The sequence below is a fragment of the Heloderma suspectum genome, chromosome 3 (assembly GCF_057233095.1).
Source record: "Heloderma suspectum isolate Gila_16-S chromosome 3, 16-S_ref, whole genome shotgun sequence".
Lineage (NCBI taxonomy): Eukaryota > Metazoa > Chordata > Lepidosauria > Squamata > Helodermatidae > Heloderma > Heloderma suspectum.
Genome location: NC_139460.1, coordinates 270,869,617 through 270,894,851, shown reverse-complemented (window position 1 = coordinate 270,894,851; position 25,235 = coordinate 270,869,617). Strand labels below are relative to the sequence as shown.

At 42.3% G+C, this 25,235-nt stretch overlaps 1 protein-coding gene across 3 annotated transcripts in view; it reads right to left on the bottom strand.

The window, feature by feature from the left end:
* RYK (receptor like tyrosine kinase) overlaps positions 1 to 23,834 on the bottom strand; it is a 59,901-nt gene extending 36,067 nt beyond the window's left edge. The window contains exons 1-6 of one of the 3 annotated variants that reach the window (XM_084846948.1): positions 23,372 to 23,834; positions 6,842 to 6,963; positions 5,308 to 5,407; positions 3,001 to 3,135; positions 1,401 to 1,457; positions 217 to 361 (exon numbers count right to left, since the gene is read on the bottom strand). In XM_084846948.1, the coding sequence (XP_084703074.1) occupies positions 217 to 361; positions 1,401 to 1,457; positions 3,001 to 3,135; positions 5,308 to 5,407; positions 6,842 to 6,963; positions 23,372 to 23,591 (779 nt within the window). In that variant the 5' untranslated portion in view covers positions 23,592 to 23,834. The remainder of the gene's footprint in view (positions 1 to 216; positions 362 to 1,400; positions 1,458 to 3,000; positions 3,136 to 5,307; positions 5,408 to 6,841; positions 6,964 to 23,371) is intronic. The other 2 variants (XM_084846947.1, XM_084846949.1) reach the window with 2 other exon arrangements.
* Between the last annotated feature and the right edge of the window lie 1,401 nt (positions 23,835 to 25,235).

Genomic DNA, 25,235 nt, shown 5'->3' with positions numbered 1-25,235 from the left:
GTCTGTTAGGACTGCATTTTAAGGCAATCCAGATAACTGAAGAAGTCTTGCATGACATTATCTGGGAGCATTAAAACATAAGTTATATAATACAATATTAAGTTCTCATGTCACCATAATCAAGGTGTATCAGCTACCTTTTCTGTATCATATAACAGAACATATAAGCCTCAAACATGAAAATTGGAAAAAAATGGAAGCCTACTTTTTCTTTACCTGTCTTCCAACTCTATTCTCTTCATACTGTGAAGATGCAAAACAGCTAGTATTATTGCTACCAGGAATATGACTGCACAGCAAACTCCTACACTGATATAAAACACACGTGTAGAAGTGGTGGGAGCTGCATTTACAGGATCAACTGAAATTGAAGTGTAAAGCATTACTGCAACAAAATGGACATAACATCTGCCAATTTCAACTAAGTTCATATACAATTGTACAAGAACAAGTTTATTTTTTATATTACTCTACTATTCACACATGCTATGTAATCTAAGCCTATTGCAACGGAAAAAGCCAGTGCCAAGATTTCACCTTGAGAAACAGTTACCAAGAGAAATCTAGAAAAAGTACAAACCACAGCATTTAGGAACAAAAACCATACCTTGTTTTGCTCACAGCCTCATCTAATGAGTACCAAGGACAGAGGGAGATGTCCTTTGCTACAAAAGCAACTATTACCTACTTATAAACCCAAACATAAAACCAAAATGTTATGAAAAAGTTTCAGCCAAAAGGTGAATGGAATATTTTTTATTTATCTTCACTGACATTGTCTTCTCCCCACTTAATGTTGACAGGAATTCAATTCATTTACCAAAACATGCACCTATATAACAAATTCAGTTTTATTTCCCATAGGCAATAACAAATGCATGAAATGATTAAGGTAAAATTAATATCTTAAGGCAGGGATGGGGAATGTGTGACCCTCCAGATGTTGTTGGACTGCAACTGCCATCATATCACCATTCACTATGCTGCTAGGGGTGATGGGTGTTGCAGTCCAGCAACATCTGGAGGACCACAAATTCCCCACCCCTGTCTTAGAGATTGTTAGTTTGAGCAAGAGGCAACCAGAATTATTTATCATTATAGCAATATGGTAGCAATTCAGAACACGATATTCAGTAACAGCAGCACAAGACAGAAATAATCCTCAGGCATAAACTGCTGACAATACTACTTCTTAACACCTGTTAGTGAGCAAAAAAGTCAATCCTTTTAGGATCTGACCAATTTTTCTTATTCAACTGCAGCTGCGGAAGATGAACAGGTGATGTAAAAACATCCTTCATTTCTCCTGTATGTAAAATGTGAACAGTCTCAGGAATCTTCTATTTTAAAATGTGGAAAGATGTCTACTATGACATATTTACATAAACATATTTACTTACAAATAGCTTTGCTGTTATTTTTGTCTGATATCGGCGGTTTTACTTCTAGTTCAAGTTCTAAAGACAAGAGGAGAAAAGGGGCATTTGAATCACTTTTCTTGTAATCTGTAATCTTTAGTTTTTAGTAAGCTTTGATTTTTATGACAAGACAATGAATAGAAAACATTTCATTCAAGCTTCCATAAAGACTCAGTCACTTTTTTTCCTTTTTTTTTCAAGATTTGGCTATGTAAGAAATTCCACATAGTCCACTTGGTTTGCAGCAGGGGTGGGCAACTTCATGGATGACGAACCTGTGCGCCTCCATCACCCATGCCTGCTGTAACTATGGCAATGTGAACTAGAACAACCAGAACTTTCCGTTCAGTGACTTTACCAATAAACATGTGATATGGTGGGAGGAGGGACTCATGAAGGCTGTGTATGTGGAGGTGGCCAAGGTAATGCTCGGGGGCAGTCCCTGCCACATCAATCAAAAGCACAAGGCCTCAGCCAAGGTGTGCAGGGCCCCCATTATGATCACCAGCAACACCGATATGATGGCCACGGTGGACGGCAACATGACCTGCTTCAATAGACCACATCTATCCAAAAGTGCAGATGGCATTGCTCATTATTCTTCTGAAAACCTTAAGCTGTCAACAGCTCACTTTAGCAGTAAGCTTGCCAGGAAAATCACAACTTGTCCTCACGTTAACACAATTATGCTAGATTTCGTTTCCTTTTGTATAGTTTTGACTTCATACTCTATGGGGAGTAAACATGAAATCTACTTCCAGAAAGCCAACACCCCAGCTCTACTCCATCTTTCTAGCTGCTTGAAGCATATTGGTTATTGTTGTTATGGGTAGCTTCTATTTTCCAGTCATGGGTCTTGTTTCAAAGATTGATTTCCTATAACCCCAATGGTAGCAGTGATCCTGGGAGCCTTTTTGGTCAACTGTACACCCCTTTTTTGTTGTTTACGTCTTTAAATATGTAATAAATCAACTAGTTTGAATATCATTCTATCACAGTATGTAAGATCTCCTTAATACATTCAAAGTAGCAAATCTAGTACATGTAAAGAAAATAGCTTATAATGTGCAACTTAAGAAAATACTTTTTAAGCATTGTAATAAACAAGATCAGTTGTATTTTTATCTAGCATTTATTAATGTTTTCAGAAGTCAATAAGCAGTAACCAAACAATTGCAAAGGTCTGTGTTTTTCTCCTTTACTACCTTAACTGGACACCCTCATTAAGTTTCAGCAATTCAGCCATTTCAGCAATTCTCCATGTTTTATGTACAAAAGGTACAGCTGGCGTATGGCATTTAGAGACAATTAGAATCTTTATTACAGTTACTGGGTCTTATGATTGCTTTTCTTTCACCTGTACTTGCTTTATTAACAATTGTTCCCGGAGAGGGAAACTGCAGCTCCCAACTTTAACAGTATCTCCTACAAACGCACTTTCTCTTGCCCTTAGAGAAGCGGTGTGACAAGACTGAAGAGGAGAGGGGCTGGAGAGAAGAAGAGAAACCTAGCTGAGGGATGGTCATGAAAAACTTGTAAGTTTGCATTGCCCCCTTTAAAATGACTAAATAAAATGCCTTACTTTTATAGCACATTTTCCTTCGTTTGAAATTTAAGACTGTGATATTTTTGGAAGCATTTACTGTCATGTTCAGCTGCATTAGTACCGTAACCTCAGAGTCTAATCTGCCAGTGCAAGAGAGTTCCACCCGAAACACTGAAAAAAAAAAAGTCATATAAATACATGACTTTAAAGGTACATCTTAAACACACACATTTTAAACGATACATTGACTTTCACTCCTGAGTATTTCCTTAGCTGTATTCCCTCTGCTACAATTTTAAAAACTAGTATGATTCTTTGGTCTTGCCTTCATGTTCTTTCCGGTGCAACATGAATTTATGTAGAGACATTACATGCATTATCAGTCTTCTTCCAAGTATACCACGTCATTCTTTTTATGTTGGTTTGGCCAGTGCTGCACATCCCAAAATCTTCTGAAAAGAAATCTCTAATTTTTAACTCAATAAAAAGTATGTCCAATATTTGCATTTAATATTGTATTTCTTCTATCATTGTATTGGCCAGTTACATGTTACTTTTAAATGAACAGCTTCAAAAAATGACTGCACTCTGCACATCACTATCTTGAACAGGCCTCCATATTTTTATCATGATTTCTATGGTGAATGAGCAACTTAATCTGCTAAACATGACCAACATACTTCTTTCTAGTCCAAACCAATCCCTTCCCCCTCTCCAGCTCAAAGGAAGGCTGGGACTGGTTTGCCTGTTACACCGCCAAGGCATCAGAACACCTTGACTGTGCAACACCAAACCAGTCTATGCCCCCCGCCCCCCGCCATTCACGCTCCAAGCCAGGAGAAAGGGGGGTATGTGCTTTCTTGGTCAATGCTCATTGCAAGCACCCAGAGCTTCTTGGATGAACACTGCCCAAATGGGCAACCCCCAACTCCCTTTCCTATGGAAGAGAGTGGTGGAGGGCTTCCTAATCTCTGCTCTGCCAAGGCACCTGGGGCATCCTGGCTACACAACAGTAAGATGGGAAACTTCTGTGCCTCCCTTTCCTGTAGGAATGGGGGATAGATTTCCTTGGTTTCATCCGAAGTGTAGGGGCAAGTGGCTGTAGTGTTCGGCTTGGTGTCTGAATCCACCCAAACACTGTGGACCCTGATCTTGAATTGTGTATCAAAGAAGAGCAGAAAAGATTACCAATGTATACTGCTGTACGTAGAAACAACTGACCACTCCCACCCCCAATATTTCCTATTCAAAAATACTTGTGATCAGGAAGCACTTTTCTTCAGGTTCCATGACTACTAAACCGCTTTTGGAGACTTTCTTTTTGAAAAGAAAGGGACTGAAAGTGCCTCCATGCACTGTTGTGCTCAAATCTGAGGGCCTTTCTGTCCCTCTTCCTTGGAGCGCTTCACCCCTAAGAAGTCCAAGGCTGGAGTCCCTCCAAAGCAGCACCCCAAGAGCCACAAGCGGCTGCCCCTGGAAGGAAATATGCTCCTCCCCATGTGCACTTGGAGGCACTTCCTGGGGGCAGGGGGAAGAGGGAATTTGATCCCATCCATAGTATATTTGCAAAATAAAGTCAAGATGGCAATATTTTAGCTACTATGCACACATTCAAAGTAGTAAAGAATCAGACCAAGCGGGTGAATGCTGAGAACCCAAGATGCAACAAAATAACTCTAGTTAAAAGCAAAATACATTAAATATTTTTAATGCATCAACGCAGCCCAGTATGGTACTACTATTAGGATTATGAAATCAAGAGCAAAATAATTGTTTTTAAGTGGCATGAATTATCACTTCACTAACGGGCAAAATGTATTTCAACCATGTGGGTTTATATCCAGCATTTTGCATTTCTATGAATCACAAGAAAGGTGCAGAATGTGGTACTGAAAGCAGAACTGGCTTCCTTAAACTGGAAGGGGATAACAGGTGGCCAAATACGATTTCCATGTCAGGACCAGACTGCATTGCAACTTGACCAGCAGAACCAGAATAAACTATACAAAAACCAGTAAAATTTGCAGAATTCAGCTTTTCTTCAGCTTTTACAGTCATCGAAATGCAAAATGCATGCAGGATGGATGTAAACTCACTCACATGGTTGAAATGATGTACAGTTTACACAACCTTTTCTCACAATCTGATGCATGGAAGTCACTGCTACGCTATTAAGTTTACAGACACCCTGCCCCACATGACAGTAGGTCAAGCTGCTGCTCCTCCCCCGACTAGAGTTGACCCTCCAGGAAACTGAAGCAATATAAACAGAATATAAAAGAAATGTTTTACTAAGTGTCAGAAGATAGTGCTATATGCTTTGCCTGATGGAAGACTATTTACCCGATAAAGTGCGAGGGACTTCTCCTTGTTCGGAAATATTTGCTTGTGGCATGTCCATAGCCAACATATTATCAACCTGAAATCCCAATTTATATTCAATCTGTAATGATATACAGAAGAAACCAAAAAGAAAATACATTCAATAAAATGGTACATATTTACACTGCTTCCAAGTTATTTCTACTTGAGTTAAATTAAGAACCAAGTTAACAAAAGCATGTCGCTAAGTGGCCCAACTGGAATGATCTTAGGGTAAATTAATAAAACTGTTAACTACAAACCCCCTCAAAACGAACGCCAAACTAGTTTTGTGCTGTTTCATGCCACCACTCACAAGTGTGTACTGACATAACCTACTGGGGTTCCTAGTTAACACCGCCAAACACATTTCCATATTCACTCAAAACCTATGCCAATGTTTTGTGCCAGTTTGTGCCACAAACCTAGGGCAGTATCCAACAGGGCTGCTCTAACTCCGCTGGTTCCATTATGCTACTTGGATTGGTATCTTCCCAATCTCACAACACACTGAAGCAGACTTCTGTCACTTGGTTGGACAACCTCTACACACACTGCCTTTCATGGTGAGGGTCTGCTTTATCTCCTCTACCATGTGCATTATCTACCTCTACCATGGTAGAGGAAGCACTTTTCTTCAGGTTCCATGACTACTAAACCATGTGCATTATCTACCTCTACCATGTGCATTTCCATGGCACATTTCCATGGTATTAGCAGGAGGCCATTCTTAATTGCATTATTCTTCCTTTCATCTTCTTGAGGAGGAATCCATCCAATTCTTTGCAGAATTGTGGTTTTACTTAATTCATAATTTGCTGGCAGGCCTGTATTCTTGTCCTCTCCCTCAGTTTCACTCATGATCACAATGATGATACATTTGATCATTGACCTCACATCTTCAATATCTTGTAATTGTACAACTTGAGCCATATTCCTCAACTACAACTGATGAATTCAGAAATGCTTCCTCACAGACAACACCACTTTGTCATTAGATTAATCATGTGTGCTACATCATTTCAGATGTCACAAAAGGTCAGATTTGACAATCTATGATTTGTGTTCAAAATCTTTGCACATTCAATCAGGTAGTCTGACAGAGAGGAAAATGGTATGAATACCTGGACACATGCTGACATAAGGGCTGGTAACATGTCTACAATGACCTTCTTAGACAACGGAGCACTGCCATGTAGCCACATTGCTAGCCAGTGTTGGACAGACCCAGTATCATGTCATTTGGGCACCCTACTACAGACTACAACAAATGGGAAGCAGATCCAGATGAAAGTGGATGGGGAGTGGCCAGTAACAGCTATAAGCAAAGTTGCCAGTTGTAAACCAGCTGTAGTACTAGTTAAACAGCATTTTGTTCATTGAATAAGACTGTCTGGTGATTAGCCACAATAGAGCAGCTCTACCCATAGCATTTCCAGCCTAGCCAACCCCTAGGCACACTATTAATGTTGCAGCTTAATTTATCCACATGTAACGAAAAATAGTTGATGCTTACCTTGGCCTTAGCATGCCAACTGAAATGGAGGCTGTTTGTCTCTATTGGTACTAGCAGATTAAAGGACAAGGCATAGTGATTGATAAGATCATTCCTCACGTAATAAAGTTCTGCATCAATACCTAAAATGTTTTTAAAACAAAACCAAAAAAAGACATGAAAAGCTAAGCTATAGCCATAGGTAACTTTGAATACAAGAAAGGTTACAGTTGTGCTTGTTTAGGAAAAAAATATTTAGTGCCAGTAAAGACTTCAAAATGTGTATAAATTAAGCTGGCACTCAGTCAATGTTGCAAAGACAATAAGAATTGTAGAAAAGAACAATTCCAACAATTTTTAAGGAGACAACATGAACTTGTGCTTCTCCCTTCAACTACTCAAAATTATATTTGTAACTTGATGTCAAACTCAAAAGTAAATTCAATTTGTGGTAAGTGCTTTATAAAACACTTTTGATAGCCTATGGCAACCCAAAACCTATGTCTTATGATTACAATTTATCTGTGCCTATTTGATCAGGCTGAGCCAGTTTAAGATATGAACTCCATGTTAGAACATAATAGGCACTCTCAAAAACCAGCACGAGTTACAAACTATTAATCCAGCTTCCTGTAATGATTCATTACTCACTTTCTTAAGCACGTGGTCTTTGTTTTTTAATGGTTAATTCAGTTTTACTAGACCTATGTCAATTATCATCTAATATGCTAATTGACTTAGCCATGTGAACAGTGTGGTTAGTTACACTGCTCTGTCTTGAAATTACCATAACTCCTGGAGATTCTTGGCCCCAATATGTTCTCTCTGTAGCTAATTCTTAGGTACTAGTCCTATGACTTCCTGAGGCTTCAGGAGAAAAAATGGCAGAGAAAGGTGCCTCCTAATCCACAGCCTGCCTTTTCTTTGAAATAACCTGTCTCTCCTAGAGGCAGCATTTAACATCTAGATTCTAGCCTGTATATTAAATATATGGCCAACACAGTTCATCCACTATTTCATCCATAGTGGTCTGGAATGACAGTGTGAAGAACATATATTCATGGCTCTCATGTGTTTTAAGAAACAGCTTTTCTTCACATAGCTATTTTTGGGACACTTTATATAATAATGAAGAACCACTAAGGCCCTCCAGAGGTCATTGGACTATAGCTCCCAACATTCCTGATTATGGAGTTGTGATCCAACATCTGGAGGACCACAAGTTCCCTACCTCTGCACTGGGGTAATAGTCTTACATCATTCCTGCTACTGCATTGGATAACTGACACTAGCAGAGGAAGAAGCCAAAACGAGCTCTCTGTTTTCCATCCATTATGGTAGGGGTGGGTAACTTGTGGCCCTCCAGATGTTCTGGAGGACCACAAATTACCTGCCTCTCTGTGTTATGGCTTGGATTCAGACTAGACATTCTCAGAGTAGGCACAATGAGATTAAAGGAACCTATCCATTGATTTCAGTGGGTCTATTCTGACTAAATCTGGATCCAACTTTATGACTTTTTGTGATTCAATGCTTGTTAATGATTTTGTATTGATTTGTTGTAGTTTTGACAAATTTTGAAATTTTTAGCTGACTTAAGCAATCACCATCAGCAGTAACAATTTTAGGCTACATACAGTACAGAGCTTGGTTAAAAAGTGATTATGCCTTACTTATATTTTTATATAATTTTTGCTCTCCAAGACGATGCTATTTAATTTTGAAATGTTTGGTTTTTCATGGACGTTTGTGATGTTTGGTTTACATCAGTTCTTTTGTATTTAACTGAAACTCAAACTTGGGGCTTGGTGGAAAGAGACTTTTTAAAGTAATGGAGAGGGGTGAAGAATGGGGGGCAGATAGAACTCTGGGGCATACTGCTGCCACATCAAATTCTACATCACGTTGACTACTCCTGGGAGCTGTCAAGTACCTGGAACAGGTAAGCCCATTTCCTGCTGCTGTGCTCAGGCTGGGAGTCCTCCTGCTTCAGAATAGAAGTTAGGAAAGCTCCTCCCTCTTGCCCAAATATTACTTTTCCCTACTCTTGTTCCTCTCCCACACCTGAGACCTCTCAGGTTTGCTTCAGGTAGAGTCAAGGACTACTGCTCATGATCAGACAGCACAAATGACAACCAGAAAACGTAAGTAGAAACCACTTCATGCCTAGAAACATGGGGCACTCCAGTTTGAGCTACAAATCTACTGGGTTGGATCCAGACTTAGTCATACTTAAAGTAGGCCCACTGAAATCAATAGGACTTAAACTAGTCATGACTATTGCAGTCCCATTGATTACAATGGATCTACTCGAATTATAACCAAGTCTAGATCTAACCCAATTAAAGAATTGTTGAAGAATTGTCTGTTTCTGCTAGCTGAATCGCAGTATAATTCACATTACTTGATCAAAAAAGGCTGTGCTGAGACACACCTCAAACACTTTAAGGGCACAATCTGATGCATGTTTAGACAGAAAAAAGCTCTACAACTCCCAGCATGCCCCAACCAGCCATGCTGGAGCATGCTGGAAGTTGAAGCACTTTTTTCTGTCTAAACATGCATAGGATTGTACCCTAAGCCAATTTTTCCTCTCTCAGTATGGACCATTACACAACTCAGTATATCATGTTGAAACTCAGCTGTTAAGCTTGCAACACTATGCACATTTTAACTCTTCTTCACTTAAGATTTAACCCTTTTTACATGATTAGATTCACTAACACAAAACTCCTGTTAGTAAACTTTGTGTTAGTGAATCTACTAAGTAAAGTCTTAAAATCTCCTTACTACTCACAACCAACGAGATACTCTTTTATCCCCACTCCCACCCCAACAAGTAACCAAATAAGGATCTCCTAGTGACAGTTTCCCTTATCATAACCTAGGTTACATTTAGTTTAATATAACCTAGCTGGATTATCAAGACCTGGAGCTGACTGTGACTGTGGCTCAGATCATGAGCTGCTTCTTGCAAAATTTCGGCTTAAATTGAAGAACGTAGGGAAAACCACTAAACCATTCAGGTATGACCTAAATCATATCCCTTCTGAATATACAGTGGAGGTGAGGAATAGATTTCAGGGATTAGACCTGATAGACGGAGTGCCTGAGGAACTATGGATGGAGGCCCGTAACATTGTTCAGGAGACAGCAACCCAATCCATCCCAAAGAAAAAGAAATGCAAGAAAGCCAAGTGGCTGTCTGAGGAGACTTTACAAGTAGATGAGGAAAGAAGGGAAGTGAAAAGCAAGGGAGAAAGGGGAAGATATATCCAACTGAATGCAGAGTTCCAGAGAATAGCAAGGAGAGACAAGAAGGCCTTCTTAAATGAACAATGCAAAGAAATCGAGGAAAACAACAGAATGGGAAAGACTAGAGATCTCTTCAAGAAAATTGGAGATCTCCAGGGAACGTTTTGTGCAAAGATGGGCATGATAAAGGACAAAGAAGGCAGGGACCTAACAGAAGCAGATGAGATTAAGCAGAGGTGGAAAGAATACACAGAAGAACTATACAGGAAAGATCTGAATGTCCCTGATAGCCATGATAGTGCGGTCACTGAACTTGAGCCGGACATCCTCAAGAGTGAAGTCAAGTGGGCCTTAGGAAGCATTAGTAACAACAAAGCTAGCGGAGATGACAGTATTCCAGCTGAGCTATTTAAAATCCTAAAAGATGATGCTGTTAAAGTGCTGCACTCAATATGCCAACATATTTGGAACACTCAACAGTGGCCGCAAAACTGGAAAAGGTCAGTTTACATTCCAACTCCAAAGAAGGGCAACGCCGAAGAGTGTTCAAACTACCCCACAATTGCGCTCATTTCACATGCCAGCAAGGTGATGCTCAAAATCCTATAAGCTAGGCTTCAGCAGTATGTGAACTGAGAACTACCGGAAGTACAAGCTGGGTTTCGAAGAGGCAGAGGAACTAGAGATCAAATCGCCAACTTTCGCTGGATCATGGAGAACGCAAGAGAATTCCAGAAAAACGTCTATTTCTGCTTCATTGACTACGCTAAAGCCTTTGATTGTGTGGATTACAACAAACTGTGGCCAATTCTTAAAGAGATGGGAGTACCAGACCACCTTACCTGTCTCCTGAGAAACCTGTACGAGGGTCAAGAAGCAACAGTAAGAACCAGACATGGAACAACCGATGGGTTCAAAATTGGGAAAGGAGTACGACAAGGCTGCATATTGTCACCCTGCTTATTTAACTTATATGCAGAGTACATCATGAGAAACGCCGGGTTGGATGAATCACAGGTCGGAATTAAGACTGCCGGGAGAATTATCAACAACCTCCAATATGCAGACAATACCACCCTAATGGCAGAAAGCGAAGAGGATCTAAAGAGCCTCTTGTTGAGGGTGAAAGAGGAGAGTGCAAAAGCTGGCAACATTAAAAAAACGAAGATCATGGCATCTGGCCCCATCACTTCCTGGCATATGGAAGGGGAAGAAATGGAAGCAGTGACAGATTTTATTTTCTTGGGCTCCAAGATCACCGCAGACGGTGACTGTAGCCATGAAATTAAAAGTCGCTTGCTCCTTGGGAGGAAAGCTATGGCAAACCTAGACAGCATAGTAAGAAGCAGAAACATCAACTTGCCGACAAAGGTCCGTCTAATCAAAGCTATGGTTTTCCCAGTAGTAACGTATGGCTGTGAGAGCTGGACTATAAGGAAGGCTGAGCGCCGAAGAATTGATGCTTTCGAACTGTGGTGCTGGAGAAGACTCTTACGAGTCCCCTGGACTGCAAGGAGGTCAAATCAGTCCATCCTAAAGGAAATCAACCCTGAGTGCTCATTGGAAGGACAGATACTGAAGCTGAAGCTCATATATTTTGGCCACCTAATGCAAAGAGAAAACTCTCTGGAAAAGACCCTGATGCTGGGAAAGACTGAAGGCAAAAGGAGAAGGGGACGGCAGATGATGAGATGGCTAGATAGCATCACCGATGCAATGAATATGGACTTGAGCATGCTCCAGGAGAGAGCGCAGGACAGGAAGGCCTGGCGTGCTATGGTCCATGGGGTCATGAAGAGTCGGACACGACTGAACGACTGAACAACAAGCTGGATCATCACTCATAGGTTTTTATCTTAAGAGTAAGTACAACACTATTGAGGCACTGCCCTGGACCATTTGAGATTCTTTCATAACCAGGCATCTTACAATTTATCTTCAGAACTAAAAGCATCAATCCAATACTGCTCACAAATCCTACTTTTTTATTTTTATACATTAGCATTGATTTCAAACCACCATGAAATGGCCTGGCTGGTGGATGCTGGTGCCTAAGAATGTATAATATGTATTGAGGCTTGTCCAGAGTCTAAAAATGTAATAAGGGTTCCTAGATATCTGAACTATTTTCTCAACCCTGCATAGGTCATGCGGGACAAGGCTACAAGATGATAAAATCTGATAGGCTAGTTCTTACGGAATGAAAGCATTTTGGAATAAGGACAACTTATTGAACAAATCTTTCCAGAATAGGTAAGGTCAAGCAATACATTTATAAAGATTTAGCAACTCTATCTTTATTTTATTTTTTATGACCCAGTTCACACACAACAACCCACGTTTGCTTTTTTTAAGAACTAAATTGTCCTGAACAAGCCAGTACACTAGTTACCATGGCTCCATTGCTCCTGTTTGGCTTCTCCTGCAAGAAGGAGAAGCTCAACAACCCAGAGACACTCTATTTAACACTGGGTTCCAACTCTGCCTTGTCAGGGGAGAGACAAGTCAGTATTCCTGGTTCAGATGTCATGCTAAACAACCCAGGGACAGAACATCACTGGGTTGTTCAGCCACTCCCACTGGTAGCAGGAGCAATCAAGCTGCATGAACCAGCACACTGGTGCATTCATGACAACCCAGAATTTTTTTTAAAAAACCCAAGTCGCCATTGTATGCTAACTGGGCCTATCAGTAGCTCACATACTGCAACGTTACATGCATTCATGGGGTGCAAAGATTCTCAACACCACATCTATCCATATGGTTAGTAAGTCAGTATCTGAAAGAAAAGAAAGAGGAGAGAAGAATAGCTCTCCAAAAATGTCCAAAGAAAAGGTGTACTTGGAATCTCCACTCTTGTAAATGAAATATAAAAATCATAAAATAATGTATTCAATTGGCTTTTAAAAACTCTTCTGGAAATCTACTAAACAAATCTACTTAATAATTCTTTTGACTTGCAAAGAGTCAAAAGACTCAAAAGTCATTAAGCAAGCTCATATACAAACAGCTTAAGGCTCAGAGATCTAATTTCTTGTTACTAGATCTTACCTAACTTAAAGCAAACCACATGACAAGGCCTCCTTTTTTTTAGCCTTAGATTTTAAGAGGAAACACTCTACTTTGCCCAGGCAAACCCTAAATCACATTAACATATATCTTTGTGCTCCACATTTGGACATAAACCAGAGAGAATAAATTAAATCAAGTATAGAACAAGAAGGTGGACTTATGCAGCACCACAGAAAGACAAGGTCATTCTTTAAAGATTTTAACACAACACATTCTGAAGCACAGACAAGAAGGAGAGGCAGGGATTTTATCCTTAGTCATGAAAGGATGCTGGGGAACCCTTCTGTTCATTACAAAACTGGATCATGTCACTCTAGAAGTCTAACAAAACGGGGCTTTTTCAAGGGGCCCTTGCATAAAAGCAGACTAGCTTTAACTCTATGAAGAGTTTTAGAAAGTACAAAAAAAGCTCTCCTCAATTAGCATGGGAAAGTGATTTTTGTTTATTTAAGAGGGGCTCTTGCAAGAACTCCACTCTTTGAGGGGCAAGACAGACAAACAATAGATGGATTTCATTTTCTAAACAATTAACAGGTTTTGAATTACTACAAGCAGTTCTAGTACTATTTTCATCTTTATAGTTTAAGCAAATTCATAGAGTCTCTTAAAATCAAGACAATTTTTGTGTGCCGCTTTGCCTTTTATTAATTTTGTTAGTAACTGGGTAACTTTTAAAGTGAGGAATATTATGCCAGAAATTTAAGATATCACCGAATAGTTCAGATGGGACTTTTGTACAGAGGCCTTTTATATGTAAAACATGCAAAATAAATTTTACTCTTATCATTCAAAATGCACAAAGTAACGTTTATTGCAGTGCTCACCTTCCTTTGACTTAGGACGACAACAGATAAAGTATCCAACTGCTATCATAAGATAGTACCTCTAGTAGTCTCAGTGGTATGTTCTGCTAAAATTCACAACTTCTCAGCACCATACACAGCAAGCACTAATATCCACTGAACTTTGATGCTAACAGCAGAATGACATGAATCACTGACATTATCCCACAGTTCACGAAGACCATTCAGCTTCATAAAACCGATCTTTTTCAGTTTTTCAACCCAGTTCAGATGTGTGTATCTTATAGTATGAGGTGGAAGCTGCATTAGCGGTGTTATGTTCCTCCCCCACTTGATGTTGTTTGAGGCCAGAAGACATATTTCCCAGTTTTGTTTCCTTGGATCTTACAACATCAAGAAAACTAATACTGATCCCAGGGGAGTGAAATGACTACAACCACTTCAGCTGTCTACCTTTGGTTTTGTTTGAGCCCCACAAAGGTCAATCGTTTTAGGGAGTCATGACATGCAGCAGAAAGTTGAAAATTTCTGATATGAAGAAAAGCAATGGATGTAAAGTCGCATGGATACTACTGAACACACAAAACACAGGAACCAACCCCAATGAAGCTACAACTCATGCTTCCAGTTACTACAGTACTGCCAAACTGGCCCTTCAGACTATCTTTGTATCTCTCCCAACTATCTATGTACAATTCATACATTAATAAATGTTTTGTTTACCAAGAGCTATTAATGCACAGTTGTTAAATTGTGACCAAGGTACCTGCTGCAACAAGTCACACTAAATATAAAACATTCTAAATCAATTACACAGCTATAGGAACTGTGTTGAGGCACAGCTCCTGGCTCTAAAAACTGGATGAGCGACCATGATAACTTCCATGTACCATTTTTTAACATCTCTTAAAGACAAGTGAGTTGACATTATCTTGCACTGTACAGCTTCTATGTTTTATTCCCTTTTGGAAGTCTAAACTAGATTACCTGTAGCCAATGGATTTCTTGGATGCCAGATACACACCAAAATCATAGAATCATAGAATAGTAGGGTTGGAAGGGGCCTATAAGACCACTGAGTCCAATCCCCTGCTCAATGCAGGAATCTAAATCAAAGCACCCCTGACACATGGCTGTCCAGCTTCATCTTGAATGCCGCCAGTGTGGGAGAGCCCACTACTTCCCTAGGTCATTGGTTCCATTGTTGTATTGCTCTAACAATCAGGACGTTTTTCCTGTTGTTCAGCTGGAATCTGACTTCTTGTAACTTGAGCCCATTATTCCGTGTCCTGCACTCTGGGATGATTGAGAAGAGATCCTGGCCTTCTTCTCTGTGACAACCTTTCAAGTACTTGAAGGGTGCTGTCCTATCTCCCCTCAGTCTTCTCTTCTCAAGGCTAAACATGCCCAGTTCTTTCAGTCTCTCCATTTCAGTGCTGATGAGGAGTGGAGGTAATATCAACACACACAGCACAGTCTGAATGCTACACCATGGCAAAATTACTGCAAAATGTGTAAGATTCTGTTCAGCACTCCTTCCTTCAGTTCCATTTTAGTGCTCACACAAGCAGCAGAGCAGAAACTACTGTCACATTATATTACTCAAAGGAAAATGGGAACAGCACAAATTGGCACATTTCACTACTAGAAAACCCCAACTTAATTTTAATTAACATGTATCTCTTATTTTATGAAGGCACAGACCCTGCTGAGTGTAAGCCACAATTCAAAAAGGATTATACATTCATTTCAAAATGTACAGCTGAACCTTTTAAAACTTGTTTTAACCATCTAATTGGACAGTTTAAGATATAGCCACTCTGAAAAGAGAGACATGCTGCTGAGTTTAAAGTTGTTGTGGTAAAAAACAAAGAAATCTCCAGCTGCACAAGCTGTTCTTCTTGTGCACTTCCAGCTCATTTAGATCACTGCCTTATCAAGGTAGGAGCAATCCTACCTTGAGTCTGGGGGCAACTGCCTATCCAGTGCAGGTTAGGAGGAGTGGTGAGGAGCAGATCTCGTCCTCGCTCCCCCTGCCTGGTTTTGCAGCTAGAGAGCCAATTTTGGCTGTCTAGCTGCGGGACCTCAGAGTGGAGGAAGCGGCGGCCGGACGACACGTAGGATGTGTCATACCGGATTTCCGACTTCCCCACCCCAGCACACCCCTGGGAACACCCTGTTTTCACCGCTCTGCACTCCTCTTCAGAGCATGGTGCACAGGGATGATCCGTGCTGCCTACAAGGCAGTGCGGAAGAGGGTGGGGATCGGTTCTCCAGGAACCAACCCCAGAGCACAGGATAGCGGCGTTAGGATTGCTCCCTTAACCATTCAAATATTTCACTTCTGGCAACACAGAGCATTTAAATTATATTTTGCCATGCTTTACACTAACTACATACTTAAAAGAGGATCAAATTATACATCTAATAATATAGCTTCGACCTCAATTTGAAACACTTTATTTGACTATTTATTCAGTTGATTTGAATGAAACTTGCTTACAACATAACATACTTAGCACTGGGATGCCAGAATGTTCCAGTGATTCTTAGTTCTATTTTTTACTACGTACACAAGGAAACAGAGGAAGCTCCTGTATTTGACAAATTCAGGACCATAGCAAAGATCTTTCTTGGTTACTGGGCTGATTTAGTGTCTCAACATGAAAAGGGCAAGAGCACTATTTAGGTAACAGTTTTCCCCCAATTCTGTACTCAAGAAATAGATCTCAACCTCCTCTCCCACTCTCTTACCTGCGGGGAGCAGTAGAAGAACAAGTGAACCAAGGCAATCCTATATTTATCTGAATGTAGTTTACCTAATAATAATTACTATGTCTATCCCGCTCTTCCACTGATGTATTCAGAGGCTTACAGCATATCTACCATGATGCCCTACCTCCATCCCAGTTCTCATGATACAACTCTGGTACCAAAGTTTCAGCCAAACAGAACCAAAGTCCTCCACCTCTGCAAATCAAGTGGAACATGCCAATTCCATTTTAAAACTTCCACAGGACAACAAATGCTATGAATAGAACTTAAAATCACTATGATGTATCATCTCAAATGATTCTGCTACTTTTTTCATTCTACAACCACTTTACAATCAAGCCACTTAAGACGTTCTAGCTATCTGGAGGCCGAGACAGTTCCAATTTTAAAAATCAGATTAATTATATAGATGTCCACTGGACTGATGAGTCTTCTTACAGATTAATTACTAATCAGCTGCTAGGTCCTTTATGGGCCCCACAGAGTCGCATCTCATGCAAACCAGTGAGCATACAAAAAGCCCCATAGCCTTGGGGAAGGCCTTAGCTACTTAGGGTCCATTTTGCAGTTCAAACTCCCAAATCTAGTGGGCTGGGTCTAGGTATTCTGGAGTTGGCCACCAACCCTAAAGGCAACTGTCTACTCTACATACACCTTATTTAAAACAGCACACTACCACAAAATCATGAAAACTTTGAGCCTAGAAAAAAACAAATCAGGACAGAGCTGTAAATCATCAGCACAGAATTAATAAAATGATATATTTTACTGGAATACTGAGTATTTGGAAACATAGAAAACATCCAAGCTTTCAAAATTCTTCAGGCATGAATATTCAAAGCAAAAGTACAATAAAATAAGATATAAAAATTATTATGTGTCCAGGTGTGCCTGTTTATGCCATGACAATACATGTGGCCAGGATAGTTTCATGAAAGGCTTGTTCTGTGCTATCAACATACTTTTATATTAAAACTTGGTAAATAAGTGTGCATACTTGTGCTAACTTCCAGTTAGCTTTATGCCTACTCATCCAGGGTGAGGTATAAACTACTTTCTGTAAGTAGGTTCCTTGGCCTGCCCTCGAAACCGAAGCTAAGAATGTAAGGAGAGCCATGCTGAATCAGACCAAGGGTCCATATAGTCCAGCATTCTGTTCACACAGTGGCCAACCATTGCCTCTTGGAAGCCCAAAAGTAGGACACAAGTGGAACAGGCACCAATTGGTTTGTAGATGATGGTTAAAAAGTGCCTTTATTTATCCAGGCTTTGCAATGGACAGGTATATGGGTGAGCATCCTGATTAAAAGTCACATCTCTAGGCAGATATATACAAATAAAATGCAACTAATGGTACTATTGAAAAAGGGCTTTTTCGGTAGTGCCCCCCCCCCAAGCTCTGAAGTGCCCTCTCTAGGGAAGTTCACCTGGTGCCTGCCCACACTGCTTCTTTTTTGACACCACGCTAAGCCTTTTCTGTTCTCTCAGGCATCTTAAGTATTTTAAGATCTACTATTTTAGTCCTTACACTGCAGTTTTAACTCTTGTACCTGTTTGTTGTTTTAATTTTCATATTTTAATGCTAGAGATCAAATTACCAACATTCCCTGGATCATGGAGAAAGCAAGAGAATGCCAGAAAAACGTCTATTTCTGCTTCATTGACTACGCTAAAGCCTTTGATTCTGTGGATCACAACAAACTGTGGCCAATTCTTAAAGAGATGGGAGTACCAGACCACCTTACCTGTCTCCTGAGAAACCTGTATGAGGGTCAAGAAGCAACAGTAAGAACTGGACATGGGACAACCGAGTGGTTCAAAATTGGGAAAGGAGTATGACAAGGCTGCATATTGTCGCCCTGCTTATTTAATTTATATGCAGAGTACATCATGAGAAATGCCGGGTTGGATGAATCACAGGTCGGAATTAAGATTGCCAGGAGAATTATCAACAACCTCAGATACGCAGACGATACCACCCTAATGACAGAAAGTGAAGAGGATCTAAAGAGCCTCTTGTTGAGGGTGGAAGAGGAGAGTGCAAAAGCTGGTTTGAAACTCAACATTAAAAAAACGAAGATCATGGCATCTGGCCCCATCACTTCCTGGCATATGGAAGGGGAAGAAATGGAAGCAGTGACAGATTTTATTTTCTTGGGCTCCAAGATCACCGCAGACGGTGACTGTAGCCATGAAATTAAAAGACGCTTGCTCCTTGGGAGGAAAGCTATGGCAAACCTAGACAGCACAGTAAAAAGCAGAGACATCACCTTGCCGACAAAGATTCATATAATCAAAGCTATGGTTTTCCCAGTAGTAACGTATGGCTGTGAGAGCTGGACTATAAGGAAGGCTGAGTGCCAAAGAATTGATGCTTTCGAACTGTGGTGCTGGAGAAGACTCTTACGAATCCCCTGGACTGCAAGGAGGTCAAATCAGTCCATCCTAAAGGAAATCAACCCTGACTGCTCATTGGAAGGACAGATACTGAAGCTGAAGCTCAAATATTTTGGCCACCTAATGCGAAGAGAAAACTCTCTGGAAAAGACCCTGATGCTCGGAAAGACTGAAGGCAAAAGGAGAAGGGGAAGGCAGAGGATGAGATGGCTAGACAGCATCACTGATGCAATGAATATGAACTTGAGCACACTCTGGGAGAGAGCGGAGGACAGGAAGGCCTGGAGTGCTATGGTCCATGGGGTCACGAAGAGTCGGACACGACTTAATGACTGAACAAATTTTAATGCTGTGTCTGTCTATTGGTTTTATGTGGTGCTGGATTTTTATGTTTTTATTGTGATTCTACGTTATTTATTTTAAACTCAATTGTACAATGTCTAGAGAAATGTATTTTATACAGCTTTTAACAAACAGACTGATGCACTGGTGACATATAAAAATTGCAAATAAAAAAGTTAAATATTCATAAGACCTTTTAATAGACCTGGACTTCATATCTGCACCATTTTAGCATTTTGTTAAAGTATTTAATTCAAACTAACAACCATATACTAATACAGGATCAAAACAGAAATGTCAAGATAGATGCTATTAAGAACTACTTTTATTCAGCTGCTCAAATGTAACAGAAAGTTACACACGCTGACTTGGTTCAGACATTTAATGCTAAACAAGGGGTTGGCAACCCAGCATCTTCCAGATGTTTCAGATGGCAACTCCCAGAATTCCTGACCACTAGCCATGCTGGCTGGAGCTGATCGGGTTAGTCTGAAACATTTGGAGGGCACCAGGCTGCCTGCCCCTGCACTACGCCATGGTTTGATGCTCCATGAACAGGTCTTGTAGCTCACATACTCAGATTCAATAAATTACTTTCTCTATGAAATAAACTAGTTTGCCACTACAGCTGAGCTGGCGAAAACCATTATTTGTGCTTGCCCTCCAAACGAGCTTCAAATTGTGGTTTACCATCTTAATTATACCAGATTTGGTAGCAAGGATGTTTTTAACATTGACACGGGGAATTATTACAAGGTAATAGCTGCTTGTGCAATGGGGATTTCCCACTCTCTCCTCCCCATTGTAGCTCTGAAACACTTCTCCTGAGGGTCAGGGGACCCATAGGAAAAGCCAGGAATGTAACACATGGGGCTGGAATGGGATGGAAGAATTGCCAAAAGTAAGGCAGAGGCAGCTTGCTTGAGCAGAAGTTTAGATACAACCTCTTACTGTTTGTAATTTAGGTTGTGATACAGAAGTGCACATATAATAGAGCTTTCCCTTTCAACTTATCTCCCAAAAATGCTTTTAAAAAACTAAGCCGTATATGCTGTTTGCAGATTCAGTGAGAACTGCTGAAAGGAAATTTCAAGAAGTACTACAGAAACAACTCCCAGTATGTATTCATAAACAATTTGATACCAGGTTTTGTTTAAAACTTTACTGTGCACTATTAACACTGTGGTAAATCACAATGTACCAACTAAGAGGTAGGACAGCTTTGAAAATGTTGGGTACAGAGATGCCACTAGGGAGAAAGATGGAAAATAAGTATCTACAGGAAAGCAGAGTTACAAGTAAATGGCTTAGATGTGCAACAATAAAAGGAAGGCAGCTGGTGATGTACAGGCAGTTCATGAGGCAATGCTGACATGTCTGGAACCACAAGCACTTTTTAGAATTCTGAAGGCCTGGATTTCTAAAGTAATGACTACTGTCATCCTGGTTCAGAAAGTAAGTTGGAAGAAGTGAAATCAATATAGTAAGAGGCTTGTGAAGAATTTAAAATCATGTCAGTACTTTAATGACCTACTGCAGAACAAATAGATGCCCACTAGCCATAGTTTTATAACTTTGCAAGAGATTATATGGACATTCAAAATTGCCTCATCAGTCTAACTGGGAAATCTCGAGGTGTCTTCTGTATATCTCCATACATAACTAGAGACCACAAGAGTAACTGATTCACAAGAATGGCAAGTGTTTGTGGTGCAACGCATGGGAACTGCAAGCCTAAACAATACTGGATTGGTTGTAGTGATGGATAATATTTTATCCAACAACAGCCGTGAACATCTTCCAACAAAATATTGTTGAGCCGTTTATATGCAGAGTGTATATCCCATTCTCAATTTGATGAGTATCAGATACACACAATCCTATCAAGCAGATCTGCTGGACTGAGAACCATCTAATCTCTCTCTACATCCTTCAGCTTCATGTTTAATCCAGCGTCTGAAAGAATTGGCCTTCAATATTCTGTATTTCCAAATATTCCTAAATGTTGGTTCTAATCCTCAGATACATTTCTTAAGTTTCCAAGGTATTAAAATACACTTGTACAGAGAATATTGTTGTACTGCAGTAGATTTATAGACAATAAAAATGATAAAGAAAAAAGCTTCTAAACTCTTAACAGTTCACTTATATCAAGCTTTCCCTATTGGTAGAAAACTTCAGAACTGTAATTGATCTTTACAGTTCTGAAGATAAATTATCAGTATTCCTCTCTCCACCGCAACCTCTCCATAATCAGAAACTCAGAGTCACTTACTCAATTGCCTGTAGCAAATAACAAATTTCCACAGGCAGGGATTGCTTTTGTAAAGTGGAAGGCAGGGTTGGGGCAGGGGGCGTGCATCAATGTATGTGTGGACAAATATAGGCTAGTAAATATTGTTGTCCACAAAGGCTACAAGCTCATATGTTTGCAAAACTGCTTAGCCTTCAGTAAAAGGTGTGTGGATGCAATAATTAATGCAGTTCTTAGCAATTTACAAATAAATCACTTCAGTAACAGATAAATGGGAAATCCATGCAAAATTCAAAGTTCTTGAAAATACACAGCAGAATAATTTGATATACTACTGCATGTAGGGATTTTAGTTCTGTGATATGCATTTCAAGACTGAAATTTCCCAAATTTAACATCACCTGTGTTGTTAACAGGGCTTAATTTGGTATTGGGGGGGGAGCAAGAGGGAGTGAAGATAACTGACTCTTCCACCCTAAAATGCACTGACTCAATCATTTCAGTCCTGCTTACTTCCAAGTAGTTATGCTCTAGAGTACAGGAGAAATCAGCAATATTTTGAGACATTCATAAAGCAGTCATACTGCAATAGATACAAAGTGATAGGCCACTAGGGTAACACAAACTAAATGGCATGAGGGAAGAAGTGCCGGAAATACTATGGCCGAGTTGTATTAAAAACCATTGCCTTTGTATATCTTGTACAAACAGTATCAGATTTTTTTGGTTTTAAACTGGCTCCATGTAAAAGAGTCGATTTTCTCCCAAGTGAGATCGTCACTGTTTGCAAAACAAAACCACTCCAATAAGCACTTTAAAAAGCCCTTCCTCCACACACACCCAGATGTGCTGGACTATAACGCCCAGCATCCCCAGCCAGGATGTGCTACGGCCGCGCTGGCTGGGGATGATGGGAGTTGCCAAACACATCAGGAGGGAGCCGGGTTGGGGAAAGGCTGCGCTACAACCTGCCTGCTTCTAGTGCAAGCGGATAGCCTGCTGGCCTTGGCTCTGGGAGACTTCTATTCTCACCTTCGCCATGAACCCGCTTGGGCGGCCTTTAGAGGCAAAGCGATGATTCTGCCGGCCTCAGTTTCCCCCCTTCGTGGGGAGAACAACAACAACACGCGGGTGTTCGGGAAGGCAGGATTTGGAATTTGCGCTGGAAAGCACGCTTCACGCGCCGTCGAAATAAATCCGACCCGTAACACTGAGGCAAGCAAGCCAGCCGCCGCCCGCTCCTCCTCCTCCAAAGCCACGTACGTGCCTGTATTTGTTTCCACCCCGAAATCCAACCCAACGCAGCGTGCCCCAAGCACAAAGATGGTTACGCCGCACTCGCGCAGCAAGGCCGTACGAGGAACGAGGGGCCGGGGCTGGGAGGGGTGGCCTGGGCCGAGGATCCCGCAGCCTGCCCCGGAGCGGCCCGCCATGTAACCCGGCGGCCCAACAGGCCGGCTCCGCCCCGCCCCGCCCCGCCCCGCCCGGCAGGGCCAGCGAGGGGCGCGTGCCGCTGGGCGCCCCTCAGCGTGGGCGCCCGCGCGCCCGCCCCACAGCAGCCCCCCGAAGGAAGCGGACCGGGGTGCGGCGGGGCCCGTCGCGCGCACGCGGGGCGGGGTGGCACAGCCGCCCGACCCTCGCTCGCTCGCTCACCGATGAGGCGTCGCACCTCCTCCTGGCTCATGTAGACGCTCAGGCCGGGCCCGCTGGCGGGAAGGGGCGCCTCCGGAGGGCCCCTCAGGCTCTCGGAGCCCGCGGGCGGCGGCGGCGACGACAGCAGCAGCAGCAGCAGGAAGAGCGGCCGGGGCCGGCGGGACAGCCGCGCCTCAGCGGCGGCGTCGCAGCTTCCATCCCCCCGGCCAGCCCGCACCATCGCTCGCTCCCGGCGCCCTCGGCGGGGAAGGGACCCGGGTCCCGGCCCGCCCGAGCCCCTCAGACTCGGCCGCCGCTCATGCTCCGGCCGCGCGCCCCGCGCTCTCGGGACCGGGAACGGCCCCCCTCCGCCCCCCGCGCGCGCCCTTCCCCCGCCCCCCGGCCGAGCACCGAGCGAGGCCGAGCTCTCGCGCCGCCTGAGACAGGCCAGGCCGGCGCCTACCCCGCCGCGCGTGCGCGCTCCGGCCCTACCGCCCCTTCCCCGAGCGTGCGCAAAGGAGTGCGCCGCCGCCGCCGGCCGGCTCGTGCGGGCCGGGCGCGGGCTTCTTCCCTCAGTCATGGTTTCCAGGGGGCAGCCGTGTTAGTCTGTTGGAGCAAAAACAACAGAGAGTCTTGTTGTCTTACAGACGAATACACTCATGCTGGCATAAGCTTTCCTGCACCATAGCCCACTTAGACAGGTGCCAGAATAAATGTGTTCGTCTTTAAGGTGCCACAAGACTCTGTTGTTTTTCTTCCCTCAGTGCTTCGTAACGTCATGTCTGCCTTCCAGGGTCAGCCTCTTCCCTCAATTCCCTTTGGCCCCGTCTCTCCGCTGGCACGCCGCTGCTGCTAAACCGCTATAGTTCATGAGCCACCGGTACGCCCTTATGGGCCCAAAACATCCGGCTGCCTGAGGCAAAGCAACAAATTGCGCCCTTCTTGGTTAAAGATGCATAAGGATGGTCAAGTTATTTTGGCGCCCGAGGCACCACAGGCTTCCCTTTCCTGGCAGTAAAATTGCATCCCTAATACATAAAGGGCACAACCCTAAGCATGATTAGACAGAAGAAAGCCCTACAACTCCCAGGTGGCTGAGGAATGCTGGGAGTTGTAGGACTTTCTTCTGTCTAAACATGCATAGGATTGCGCCCTAAAACAACAAAGAGTCTGGTGGCACCTTTAAGACAACAACTTTGTTTTGGTATAACTTCGTGGACACCATCCACTTCATCAGATTTCGGGGGGTGGGGATGTGAATGGTGTCGTCAAGAGGGAATAGAAAACCAAAAAAGTAGTAGTCGTTCAGTCGTGTCCGACTCTTCGTGACCCCATGGACCTTCCTGTCCTGCGCTGTCTCCCGGAGCGTGCTCAAGTCCATATTCATTGCATCGGTTATGCTATCTAGCCATCTCATCCTCTGCCATCCCCTTCTCCTTTTGCCTTCAGTCTTTCCCAGCATCAAGGTCTTTTCCAGAGAGTTTTCTCTTCGCATTAGGTGGCCAAAATACTGGAGCTTCACCTTCAGTATCTGTCCTTCCAATGAGCACTCAGGGTTGATTTCCTTTAGGATTGACTGATTTGACCTCCTTGCAGTCCAGGGGACTCGTAAGTCTTCTCCAGCACCACAGTTCGAAAGCATCAATTCTTCGGCACTCAGCCTTCCTTACAGTCCAGCTCTCACAGCCATACGTCACTACTGGGAAAACCATAGCTTTGATTAGACGGACCTTTGTCGGCAAGGTGATGTCTCTGCTTCTTACTATGCTGTCTAGGTTTGCCATAGCTTTCCTCCCAAGGAGCAAGCGTCTTTTAATTTCATGACTACAGTCACTGTCTGCGGTGATCTTGGAGCCCAAGAAAATAAAGTCTGTCACTGCTTCCA